At 46.3% G+C, this 13710-nt stretch overlaps 1 protein-coding gene across 2 annotated transcripts in view; it reads right to left on the bottom strand.

Annotated features, from left to right (window-relative positions):
• Positions 1 to 5274: 5274 nt before the first annotated feature.
• LOC135388361 (cholinesterase 1-like) overlaps positions 5275 to 13710 on the bottom strand; it is a 67528-nt gene continuing 59092 nt past the window's right edge. Inside the window, exon 11 of one of the 2 annotated variants that reach the window (XM_064617875.1) lies at positions 5275 to 5486. In XM_064617875.1, coding sequence (XP_064473945.1) covers positions 5336 to 5486 — 151 coding nt within the window. In that variant the 3' untranslated portion in view covers positions 5275 to 5335. Of the gene's footprint in view, positions 5487 to 6291; positions 6571 to 13710 lie in introns of those variants that run through there. The other variant, XM_064617874.1, reaches the window with a different exon arrangement.

Genomic DNA, 13710 nt, shown 5'->3' on the forward strand with positions numbered 1-13710 from the left:
GTATGCTGTGCCAGTTTTTTTCTGACTGCGGTAGCACTTTGCGTTTATGTATAAAATGCCTGTAGACCTGAAAGATATAAGATGGGAAAACTGTTAGTCATGATGCCTTTTCAGGAAGGTAACTGCTGTCAGATTGATTAAACATACATTTTTTATCTCTGGAGCTATGGCGCTTCACAAAGAGCATTAAAAGGAAGCCTGAGTCAACTTTGTGGCACTTGAGCTACAAACAGGTGCAACACCGAGGATAGCTTCCTTGTTATCGCTATTTTCGTGAACTCCTTGTTTCTAGGATAAGAAGCACCCTGTATATTTCTGATACGAAATGATACAGCTATATATGCAAGTACCATCGATGTGATTGCAATTTAACTCTCCTCCGTCGTGTTACGTGCATTTTTGCTACCAAAGCTCGAACAAGTGGTACGCGCTCTGCGATGTACCAGCACTTGCACTGGTCTTTAAAATCACGTAGTACTGTACCTGGCGTTAGTGCTGTTCGTCACAACGGTGGCAGGCTCGATGTATGACTCTGTCAAGAAGTTGTACGACCGTGCAACCTGCCTGCTGGAACTATGACAATCCGCAAAAGCACGAGCACACAATCATCGGAAATCGTGGGCAAACTACTCGTTCGCCCTCGTTCGCCCAACCGGAGCTGGGAACGGTGTCGGGCCGCAGCTGCCTTAGAGCGAGCATTGTATTGCATTCCTGATATCGTACTTCTAACTCAACTGACTCAGCATTGTGACCGAAAACAGCACGAAAATCAACCACACAATCGAAAAACAAAACTTTGGCTCAAAGCCAAGACAAGCCTCAGTATGGGCTGTCCGTGTAATGGAGTCGCCATGATGTCGATGTCGATGGGCCACGCCTCTTTGCATACCCCCTATTATTCGTGTAGATTTGTTTAAAAATCATACCGACGCCAGAATGTGTCCCAGCAGGTGGTTCTGCGGGCAGCGGTGCAACGACGGAAGCAGACGACAACTCCCGACGTGCCTTACGCTCCCTAGGTGGCGTTCATCAAACTTGCGCCAAAAATCCACTAGTTCTGCAGATTGCGAGAGGTATCCATTTCAATCCCATCCAATCCACTTGCCACCCAAAATGGCGCTGCCCATGCTGGATACGGGGACAAATAGTGAGGATAGTATCATATTTTAAGACTCCACTGGTCGGAAAGCTGAAAAAGTGGGTGGAGCTTCAGGTATAGGCATGACCCATTAATGGCCAGACTCCCTTTTAATATATGGCTCCGGGCGGGAAATGCCAGTGGCGACACTATTTTCGCGGCAGCGATACCCGCTTACTGGTGGTGGTGGTGATAGGGCTTGCCGTTGTCGGCCTCACGTATGTGGGCAACGTCACGACTGACGCCCTGGGGGAATATGCGTCCTGGGCCGACTTCTAAGGGAACTGTGCCGACATATGTCTGAAAGCGTCTGAGGAAAACCCAGGAAAAACCCCAGACAGCACAGCCGGCACCGGGATTCGGACCCGGGTACCTCCCAGTCTCGACGTGACAGGGCCAGCACGCTAACCACTGAGCCACCACTGTGCCTCCTCTGCTCGAGCCTCAATCAAATGACTCTCGCGCCCAATCAGCGCGAAGGAAACTGACGACAGCTCTTGGAGACCAATGAGCCTCCAAATATACACACACATAATGTGCAGCCAATCAGATCCCCCGAGCAGGCGCCCCGGTGGCGCCAGTATCTTGGAGGCGGTGCGTTTCGCTTTAGAGTCGGCTTCTTACCAAGCGCACTATCTTCCGCTGGAATATGCGCGACATAACAGGCTATACTATTACCTTTTAACCGTTACTAGCAGTCATTTCTACCATTGGCGTCCTCTTACAACGTAAGTAGTAGGTTTACAACCATATGATAGTAACAACTCAGCCTACAGGTTGTAAAAGTCCTAGGTTGTTGAAAGTTGGGCTTTGTAAAACTCCTCAACCTAATCCTAATTACAACTAATCAACCTAATTACAACTTTTACATCTTCAAAGCTTGTCATTTGGACAATCTCTTCTACAAGACTTGTACTAACCGCGGGAAGTTTCTTGGGGCGAAACCAAAATATTTCGTGGCAGCTTTCTTTCTTTTCTTGAAAGAACTGATGTTCTGAGGCAGGAACAACATACAAGGGACAAATACATACAAAGCCTCAATTTGCCTAAGAAATTAACGATCTATCTCCAGGATGTCGTACATGCACGTCCATACTCTTACAAATTGCGATACAATTCCCGATTCCTGTCATCCCCAAGAAGCATTCTAGTGGAAGAAACATTTCAAAAAAAAGAAAAGAAAGAAGAAAGATGAAAGTCACTGAAAAGGTTAGCCAGCTGTAGGATTCGAACCCACATCTTCTGGATTGCCGGGTCCAGGGCTCTTTCATGTTCAACAGTTGCCGCCTGCGTCGATCCCGTCGTATAAATGTGTGTATGAGTGAGCAGAAATGTAAGAGTGAAAGGAGGATGAGTGAGAGAGACAGTGACTGGTTTGTCCCTTCAGATGACGCACCCTGGAAGTCACTCAGAAGGCGTGTTAGCTTAGCTCAATTGGTAGAGCCCTGGACCGGCAATGCAGAAGATGTGGGTTCGAGTCCTACAGCTGGCTAACCTTTTCAGTGACTTTCATCTTTCTTCTTTCTTTTCTTTTTTTTGAAATGTTTCTTCCACTAGAATGCTTCTTGGGGATGACAGGAATCGGGAATTGTATCGCAATTTGTAAGAGTATGGACGTGCATGTACGACATCCTGGAGATAGCTGCAACAAAATCCCGTGAACAGGATTTTTTTTTTTACATTACGAACCCCAAGATTGTAAAAACTGCTGGGACTTCTGAATCCTATAGGTCTATAGGGACAAGGTCTGAAGGACGAGGGTAGTATGAGGACCGCGTGTGTTTTGGGGGGAGTGGTTCGTTATGGCTGTGTGTGTAGCAATGCATATTCACATTTTTTCCCTTGCTGCCAGGCCCCCGTCATCTCCTACTTGCTGAAGAGCGACTGTGGCGCTCAAGCCATCAGATGGTGCCCTGCATGTGTTACTGTCTTCTTGAGGTTGTTCCATGCTGGTAACCAAACAAGCACTTGAAGCAGCTCTTCTAACCATTGTGACACCTGTAATTTAGCTTATCGTAGCAGTTTCAGTATTACCTTGAAGGTATGGTGGGTAAGATCACGGCCGTGGTAAGATATACGTGTGTAGTATACCGCTGCCCTCGGGGGATTAGCTGAGCATTTTAAAAGAAATAAAAAGTTGCCCATAAAAGAAATGAATATTTCTTATAGCCCTAAAGAGATCCTCAAATCGTCTATAGGCATACTAATGCATTCCTGGACGCTAGTGCATTCACAATGCGTAGTATATAACCAAGCATCAATTAGAATATCGGAGATATTAACTAAAAACTACAGCCAAAATTGGCGACTGCTGCGAACTACAGTCACTAAATAGGCTTCGCTTCAGAGTATCAAGTGCTTCGCTTCAGGTGCTTCCAAGAGCAAGCATGCGCCATCTTGTTTCCACGCCACGCGCACTTTAGCGCCCGATGCCATCTATCCTGCGGGGGTGAAACGTTATCTCTTGCGAGCATCTCATCAAGTTTGACAAGCGTCACCAAATGAACTTCGCTGAAGAGTATCAACACTGAGGTATAGAAAGTTTTCCCATGTTTTGATCTTTTGCCGCTTCACAGGCGGAGCCCGTTCTGATGTCACTGTTGCACCGCCCAAAGCGAAATCCGCTTGTAAACCAAGCAGGTAGGCCCCATTTTGATGCAGTCCATCGACTGGTGGACAGGTACTTCTGTTTCGCTCAATGTAATGTACCAGAATCCCCGGCTTATTACCCACAGGCGCCAGTGATATGGATTCAAGGACGAAGGGTTCTCGAAGGATGCACGTGTCTTCCCCCTTGCATTGTGAACAACACTTTGCATCGTCATGGCACCGGCGACCGGTTGACAACTGGACGACAATAGAGGCGAGCGACGTCCTCCAGCAGTGACATCGCATGACGCGGCCCACGGGAGAGCAGGAGCATCACTTTCCGGGTCATCACCTCAAGTTGAGGATCAAAGACTGCTAACATAATGCTCGCTGTGGGATAGAGAAGCGTGTATGATTGTTGTGCGATAATCAATGTATCGTCCACCAGAGCGTCCCGAGGATGTCAAGGAGAGATCGAGGCGCGGAGCGTGTCAAGCAGAGCGTGTACTAAAGTGCGCGTTGCTACCGTGGCGTGGAAAGCGCAGCCTAGAAGAGCGAGCATGCGCCATCCCGGTGACTCTACTCCAGAGCTGTACGTAACGCGTTACAAGGAACGCGTTATTCGGTAACGCGTTACTCTTTTTGGTAACTAAGTAACGACTTAGATACTTTCTAAAAAATATAACTAGGAACATACTTAGTTACAAAAATTTGTAACGCGTTACTGCAAGTTACGCGTTCCTTTTTTCTTTTTCTTTTTGCTCACTGTCACCAACCACGAGCGCCACTTGTGGTTTTTCCCGCGCACATATGGCGGTATTCCACGAAGCTCAAGCATGCAGAAATATCCCCAGCGAAGAGAAAAGGATACCAGAGAGCAACGCCTTTCTCATTGCTCTCGTGTCCACAGTGTTTCAGAACACTCAATGTGTTCCTTCTTTCAAGTATTCACTGCACTCAGGGAGTTTAGTGCTTTGTCTCTCTGTCCCCTACTCGAGAACTCATGCCAATGATCGTGTGAAGGCCTCCTTGTGAATGAACTCCGTTTTTTCCCTGAAAATCCCTCTTACGGATCACCGCCTTCAACCCTGTTCTTCGTATGGTGTACATTCAGCCTTGGGCTTATTTGATGCAAGTGCGAATCGACAGTGTACATGAGACAATACAACATACAAGACAACATATGTAGGCGATATAGATAGGCAATGCTTTCGTATTTCTGCTGTCTGGTATGCAAATGTAACGTATAGAAGTAACTCCTTACTTCCGTGTAACGAGAACGCGTTACTTTTATTTGAGAGTAACGGGTAACGTTATTTTTTCGAAGGAACGAGTAACATTATTTCCTTTGTTTGGGGGTAACGTGTACAGCTCTGCTCTGCTACTGTACTGCGACACGACCGTTGCAGGCACGGTGGAGAAACTAGACGCGACGTCACAAGAAGCAGGTGATCTGCGGGGCTTGCTTGGTGCAACCATTGGAATCAGCAAATGATGGGTGGGACACCTCATATTTTGCGTACAGATATGGAGGCGGAATACACATATCATTCAACTCAAACAAAATTTATTCCGATTTCATAAATGTTTTCCATATGTCATCTATCTTTAATGGATTATAATGTATTCTCTGAGAAAGGAGCATCGCTCGGCTCGGAAGGTGGAACTCAACGAGAATCCATCCGTGTGAATAACGACAGCCACCGGTTTGGCTTGAGAGTACTGCGGCCACGGCGTTCCGTTTATGGCTGGTACGGACCTGAAGCGAGCAAAATCATAACGTTATGCCTCGACCAGACCAGGTGCAGATTTATAGCTGCGATCTGCTTTCTGAACGGGAATTTTGAAATAAGTCTTGTTTGGAATTTTAGTGGAAATTTACTTTGAATACTTGGTTGAAATACATGGTTGTTGATTATTTACTTGGTTGAGATAAGTCTTGTTTGGAATTTCAGTGGAAATTTACTTGGAATACGTTGTTGAAATACTTGGTTGTTGGTTATTTACTTGGTTGAGATAAGTCTCGTTTGGAATTTCATTGGAAGTTTACTTTGACAACTGGAATTTTCCGTCGGTTAAAGATTTGTACTGCTTGCGACTGGTTGTCTGGAATAGCCTGCCAGTGGTTCTGCAGCCCATATTTCCTTGGTTGCTCTCGGAAATGTTGTTCCAGAAAAACCATATGCCGCCACCAGGACTTTGTTCAGCGAAGAAATGACCAAGCTTGGGACTGTGTACCAAGTGTACCAAAAGCTTCTGGTGAACGTACAGCTACAAAAGCCTCTGGCAGATCTGAACTTCGGCAAGAACAATTAAAACAGTTTTATTCATACGCAAACGGCGAATATTAATAAATGGAAATGTTACAAAAATTTTGCAGACGAAGATGCAACTAACTATAGTGTCAAAGTTTTCACGAGTCACGCAGAATGACAACATCATCTATAAATTATTTCGAATCATTCAACAAAAGATGTGAGTAATTGCTAGCTCTAAAGTAGAGCCCAGAGCTTGGCGAAGATGGTACACGACGTCTGCGCTTTCATGCCCAGCGCTGGCCACACACATAACCCGTTCCATGGCCGCCGGTTTAGGCACTCGTTGAACGCCTCACAGAGAAATGGTCACAGTCCCTTGTAGTTACCAAGAAGCCTTCTTTCACAAACGAATCAACCCCAGTAGCCCAGCCCTAGACGACACAGCCCGGCGGCAGCATCCATGCCACCAGATGTCTATTTAGCCAGTGTGACGGTCTGGAACCTTGATCTGATTGAATTCTACACAAACTTTGCGAAAACTTGTCCAAGTCATATGCGGCATCCCTCATTCCACTTTGTGAATAGCTGTCGGAAAATGCATGAACGTAAATAGAAAGCAACAGTGCAAAAGTTGATAAAAATCCGAAACATGAATGCGCACAACTGAGGAGAAACATAAGCAAGACGACTAGGCAAACCTCCGCGTCTCCCTCTCCACTGTTTCGGCCTCGGCCTCCACACTTCGCCAATAACCCTGGCGGTGACCGTGGTACAGGGAGCGTCCCAATGAAGACTACTGAGGGATGCTCGCATGTTTTCTGTCCTCTCCTGTCCTGTGTAGTCCTCTTAGACTACAGACTAGTCCTACACTAGTCCTCTTGGACTACCCAAATCCCAGAGCAAGAGGATTAGCACGCCGCTCCCTCTCCTGTGCCATCATCATCTCTCTCCCTCTTCTCCCTCCCCTGGGTGCACCGTGTAAAAAGTAAAACATACGACCATGAAGAAAGAAGGCTTTCTCCCCGCGAACGACGAAGAAAACAGTTTTTTTTTAGAAAAGGGAGGGGACACGACCGTCTTATTAAATTCCACGTGTGCCGCACGCAGAATGGCCGCTGGGGGAATTGCTATCACTACAACATACGTGCTTGTATGTGGAAGATCGGGACAGCTTCCAACCCGGAGCCTTGTCGACTTATTGTCGCCAACAAAGGCACAAAATACGAAAGCAGATATGTCAACGTGGCCAGTAAAGGCTGGTTTAGAGTCCGACGTATTCTTCGCCTATGGCCGCGAGAGCCAGAGCCAGGCTTTCTCATCCTGCTGGGATCATAGTCCGACGCGATTCGGCGCAGCGCAACGAAAACAGCACCGGAGATTTTCACATTTCGTAGAGCGAAAGCAGTCATACCTGTACTCACGTGCTGGAATCCGACTAAAGACAATCAGAGTTCCCATCGTTGGCACCGTTATGTTTGTACTACTGTAATACGAGGGTGGTTCCATAAGTTTCCGGCCCGAGGTAGAAAATGCGCGCGAATTTGAAAGTGCGATTAAGGACGCGTGGCGCCATCTGTTGGAGGGCCAGAGCACCACCCCCAACCCTCTCCATGCTTTTGTCGGTTGGGGAGCCAGGGTGCACTCTTCAGTTAAAATTGAAAAATCGAGTACCGTGGTGTGATAAAAGTCTTGACAAAAGAGGGACTTTCGCCTAAATAAATTAAAGCGCGACTGGACAACGTGTACCGGGGAGCCTCTCCGTCGTACACAACGATAAAAGACTGGGCTAAGCAGTTTCGACTGGGGCGAGAGTCCATCGAAGATGATCCACGCAATGGTCGTCCAGTGGAAGTGGTGACACAAGAAAATTTGTCTCTTGTAGAGGAGGAAGTGCTGAGCGACAGGCGTCTGAAGGTGAAGGAAATCTCAGAAAGGCTGGGGCTTTCCAAAACAACCGTTTTTCGCATCATCGGCGAGGGCCTTCACATGAAAAAGGTCAGTGCGAGATGGGTGCAACGACTTCTCTCGTCAATTCCAAGGCAACAGCGCGTCGTCTGTGCCAAAGAGTTTTTGGAGCTCTGTCAGGAGAACGAAGAAGAAATATTGAAGTCAGTTGTCACAGGGGATGAGACTATGGTGCTATACTGGTGCTATGGTGCTATCCCCTTTCGAAAAAGGAGTCGATGGAACGGCGCAAACCAGGAGAAGCACCCCCAAGAAAAGCCAAGGTCACACAATCCACAAAGAAGATCATGGCAACAATATTTTGGGATTGGCACGGGATCCTCCCCATCGACTTCAAAGAGAGGAACACCACAGTGAATGCGACTTATTATGCTTCACTCCTGCATTGACTGCGAGACGCCATCAAGGAAAAGAGGCGCGGCAGGTTGAGTCGAGGTGTCCGGTTGCTCCACCCCTGCCCACACGGCTTCTGTTGCCAAGGCTGCACTGAAGGAGTGCGGCTCCGAAGAAATCCACCACGCACCCTACAGTCCAGACTTGGCACCGAGTGACTACTTCCTGTTCTCAAACTTGAGGAGGGATCTCAGAGGACGGAGATTTCAAAACGATAGTGAGGTGCAAGAGGCAGTTTTCCAGCATTTTGCGGACAAAACTTCGGACTATTTTTTCAAGGGTATAAGAATGCTGGTTGAAAGGTGTCAACAGTGCATCGAAGTTAAGGGTGACTATGTCGAAAAGGGATACACTTGTTTCGTCTCTATGACTATTAAAAGTTGGTCGGACCGGAAACTTATGGAACCACCCTCGTACGTTTGGTACCCCAGACATGAACACTGAATTAAATAAGTCGCACGTCTTCCCAGTTTACTTTGATTGTCTCAATAGTGCAACCGTCGGTTGTCCCTTTCCAGTTGCGATCAAAAGCTCAGTGGGCGACACCATGTTGGGAAATGCACTGGAGCGCACGCCGTGCACAGCTCGCTGGCCACCTCCAGATGTAGAGCATTGTTCTACTGCTCCGACGGCGGCTGGCGTAGTCGCGCGTTGTCGCCGCGCCGCGCTTCGCCGAGTGTCGTCGAACTATGAACTCACCTGCGGCGGCTCGCGATGCACGGCTGTGCGCCGCGCGTCGTTACGCCCCGCTCCGTCGGACTCAAAACCAGGCTTAAAAGGGGGAAAAGATGCATTACAGTTGAAGTACTAGGTATCAGTGCAGTGATAAAAAAGGAGAGAGAAAAGACAAGAAAGAAGAGAACAAGATAGATATGGTTATGATATTGAATGCATCTTCCCCTACCTCTTTTATTGGTCACGTTGGTCCTGTTTTGTACCTTGGGCCTCTTCCCTTCCAGAAGCATTTCGTAAACTGCATCACACGATAATAGCCAGGAGGACAAGGCACAGAATTTACATGTGCGCTTCATATTTATATGTATGCAGATAAAAAAATGGTCTAACAACAACTTTATAGACCTCTCGCTGTTTGTAAGCAAATGACGTCATGGTGTTCGACAGCGCCACCAATAGACGATTTCAGAAATTGCATGGATGGCCCACCAGGAAGCGCCCTGTTGCGAAAGCCCCGCTGCACCTTGGGATTTAGTTTTCATGAGTCAGAGAGAAGAAGAAGAGCGCAGACGGTTTCGGTTTTCTCTCTCCTTCACCTCCCGCACCTTCGAGCAACAGGCAGAGGAGCACGAATGTAAACCATTTCCCACGACGCATTGCGCGATGCGCGTGACTTGGGCGACGGAGGGCCCCCGTGCGGAGCACAAGGGCGATATCTGAAATCGCCTATTTGGCACAGTTGAACTACGTTCGAAGCTAGAGGAGAACAAGGTCGCGCCCGAAAGCCACAGTCTTGAGGGGATTACGCTGTCCCTGAAAGGGATGCGACCTTTGGTCCTACTTTTCCTTTAGTATGGGGCAGCGAACAAGTGGCCATTCCTTCCTTCCTTATTATGGGTTTAGAGTGGTCAGCCAGACGGTATGGCTTTGGAACCCAGTCCTCCCCTTCCGATGTGTTTCGGTTTCAGCCTGTCTACCAACGTCATAATGACGTTTCTCGGGTAGAGGTTTATTTTAATTGGGTTTAACGAATGGGGAGTTTCACCGCCAGGGACGATGCTCTGCCCCAGTGCTGGCGGTAATGTGGTGAAGTGGAATAATGTTTTTTTTTTAATTCCGTGTTTGCGCCGCGAAGCAACTGTGGCTACGAGCGGCGTACAGACGTGGAGAGATGGAGAGAGGGGACAGCAAAAGGAATGGGGGACAGGGGGATATGCGTCCTGGGCCGACATCAGAGGGAAACCTCAGACAGCACAGTCGGCGACAGGATTCGAACCCGTGTCACCTCCCAGTCTCTGCGTAGAAAGTGATCATCCTAACGACTGTGACACGGGAGTCCCGCGGTGTCCAAAAAGTTCACAAGTGTTCAAAAGTTCAAAAGTTTTATAGTGTAGACCTTGGTGGTATGTTGGCCGCTAATCCTAAAAAAGTTTTGGTCAGTTCTGAAAAGGGTGCGAGTGAGCCTGTGATCGTTGATGGCACCGATCAACCCCTTGCAGACACAGCTGCTGCTAAGAAATTCAACGAATACTTTTCTTCGGTTTTTACTTGTGAAAATGAACCATGTCCAGTTGTTGTTGCTGACACTTTGCACGAGTACACTGTTGGCCTAGTCATAATTTCGATTTCGGGTGTTCTTGAGATTATTAATAGTTTGCCATTCTCATCATCCCCAGGTTGTGACAATATTTCTTCCAAGATTTTAAAACTTACAAGATACTTTTCAAGCAAGATTCTTGCTATCTTGTTTCAGCAGTCTTTGGACACTTCTGTAATTCCCAATGACTGGAACATGCAGTTGTCGTACCAGTCCCTAAACCAGCTCATACTTCAGCCGTTGAAAAATATAGACCCATATCTCTTACATGTGTGTCTTGCAAAGTACTCGAACACATTTTGTACTCCATTGTCATGAAACACTTGGTTCGATGTAGTTATCTTTATAGCAATCAACACTGCTTTAGGAGTGGCTTTTCCTGCGAGACGCAGCTTTTTGAATTTGTAACTGACATATATACGTCTCTTAATAATGGTAAGGAAGTGGATGCGATATTTATAGACTTTAAAAAGGCATTTGATCGGGTACCTCACTGTCGTCTGATTCAAAAGCTCTTCACACTAGTATAATTAATTGGATATCTGCATATTTACAGAACAGGACTCAGTGTGTTAAGTGGGGAAATAATTCTTCGGACTCTTCTGTGGTAATATCAGGTGTACCCCAGGGATCGGTTTTAGGGCCGTTACTATTTTTAATTTACGTAAACGACTTACCCTCTTCAATTCAGTCGTGTATTAGGCTTTATGCTGATGATGTTGTTCGTTATCGGTCAGTCAGGTCTCAAGATGACCGTACGACATTGCAGTTAGATCTCATGAAAATCCAAAACTGGTGCGATGAATGGTTAATGGAGGCGAGCGAATGTGTCAAAAAACAAAGTGTATGGTCTTTTCGAGGGCAAAGAAACGAATTTTGTATGGCTACCACTTAAATAGTAAAGTAATTGAAAATGTAGCTAGTTTTAAATACCTAGGTGTGCATCTTACGAACGACCTGACTTGGAACAATCATATCACAGAAATATGTCATCAAGGTAATCAGGTTTCCTACGGAGATCGTTGTATTTAGCTTCACCCACAGTTAAATTGCTAGCCTATCAGACACTCGTACGCTCTAAATTACAGTACGCGTCGCTGATATGGAGTCCCTATCAGAAGTACCTCATTGATGAGCTTGAGTCCATTCAGAACAAAGCTGTCCGTTTTATATATAACAAATATGATAGGCAGAGTATCACAGATTTCAAAAAATGCAACTCATCCCTCTCTTAGAAAATCGAAGAAAAATACGGAGACTCTTATTCATGTATAAACTTTTCCACCATGGGTCTATTATTTGCAAATGGCTCATCACTCCTCAAGCCTCTGCAAGCAGCTTTTGGTTACACTATTTACTTTTATTACTCCCATTCCAATGCAAACATCCATTCGTGAGTGGAATGCCCTCCCTGCGAATGTTGTTGCTTCATCGTCTCATGAACATGTTGTGAAACAGTGCTAAATGTTGTATTTGTTATGATTTGTTTCTTAACTGTTGGCGTGCTACTTGTCTCATGTTGGTTTCTGTTACTATTTGTTCCCTCTTTTGTCTGTTAACCTCCCTCATGTAATGCCTCTTGGCATTTGAGGTATATAAATAAATAAATAATGTCCTTGTAGGGCACAGCTTTGGTGGGCTGTATTCGGCCATGGACTAAGCAATTTTCGCATTGTGAGAGGTCGAGCGTTCAGATGACTGAGAGAGACTAAGTTTGGTTTAGGAAGGTTGGCGGGCAATGGAGAAGGATGTGGTCTATATCTTCCAGATTACCGCGGAACGGTCTATCGTGTTACATAAGTGCAGGGCCGGTGCTAGGGGTGTGCGGGGCCTGAGGCAAAGGCACATCGCGGGCCCTGTTTCACACGATTAAGTGCATACTTGATATTTAAAAAAAAAAAGGTGGAGGGCTTAGCGCGCGGGGCCTATGTAAGCGCGGGGTTTAAGACGGTCGCCTTGCTCCCCCCCTCCTCCTTATCGCCGGCAAGGCCCTGCATAAGTGTTCTATAAAAAGAAAACAAAATTTGAGAAAAAACGAAAATTTGCACCACACAGTATGATTGGGAGGACTAGGCTCATGACTCACGCGACTAATGAGTTTTTTTTCTTCTTCCATATTTAGCTTGGTGCTTAGCATCCGAAAGATAAGACTAGGGGTATGCCCCGATGTCTCAAGAGTTCGAAGTGCCAAATTTTAAAATTCAATGAAAAAAAAGCTCGAGGAGTCTCTCCGTTATATACTGAATAATATCTGATACGCAAGACCAGGTGGCACTCCCTTCGGACTTACACAACATTTCTGCGTGGTGCTCCACATGGCAGATGCAGCTTAACAGCTCTAAGTGCAGGGTAATACAATTTTTCCGTAAGCGTGATTTATTCCATTACGACTACAAAATAGGAGATGAGCCGTTTGTCATTAGTCATTCAAGTATTTAGGCGTAACTTTCATATCAGACATGAAATGGTCAACCCATATACATAAATAACAACAAAACACTGCGAAGCCAACAAAACCCTGGGTTACCTAGAGCATAACCTTCGCCTTTGCCCTTCTCATATACGTCAAGATGATCTTGAAACCTTTGTTAGATCGAAGGTTGAATATGCTTCTACCATTTGGAGCCCCCACCAACATTACCTAATCAGTAATCACTACACTGTTAAAACAGAACTTTACCACATCATGACCAGAATTCTGTGACAAAAACTTAAAGCGTGCTTCACCTGCATACTCCAATGGGCGCAACGCATAAGGAATGCTAAATTGCCTGTAGTTCGTTTGGTTGATACCGCTCCGCGTTTGTTCTCTAGAGGTACGTTGGTCACAAATTTGCCGATAATTGACGCTATCTTCGAGGTCCCTTTTACGGTTCCAATGTACGAGCGTGCAGGTGAAGACCTCTTTACGTTTTCTCCGTATTTGTTTCGTTGTCACTTTTGTCAATTTCTTGTGGGACCTATGACGAGCGAAAACAATGGACGACGATCAAGCGTGAAATGATCCAGAAATATGAGTATGGTGAACTATAATATGAATATAATATGAGCAACGGTAGCGCGCGCCCGCAAGCTTCTTCGTCTTCCTCTCTGCA

The sequence above is a fragment of the Ornithodoros turicata genome, chromosome 3 (genome assembly GCF_037126465.1).
Source record: "Ornithodoros turicata isolate Travis chromosome 3, ASM3712646v1, whole genome shotgun sequence".
NCBI classification, from domain to species: domain Eukaryota; kingdom Metazoa; phylum Arthropoda; class Arachnida; order Ixodida; family Argasidae; genus Ornithodoros; species Ornithodoros turicata.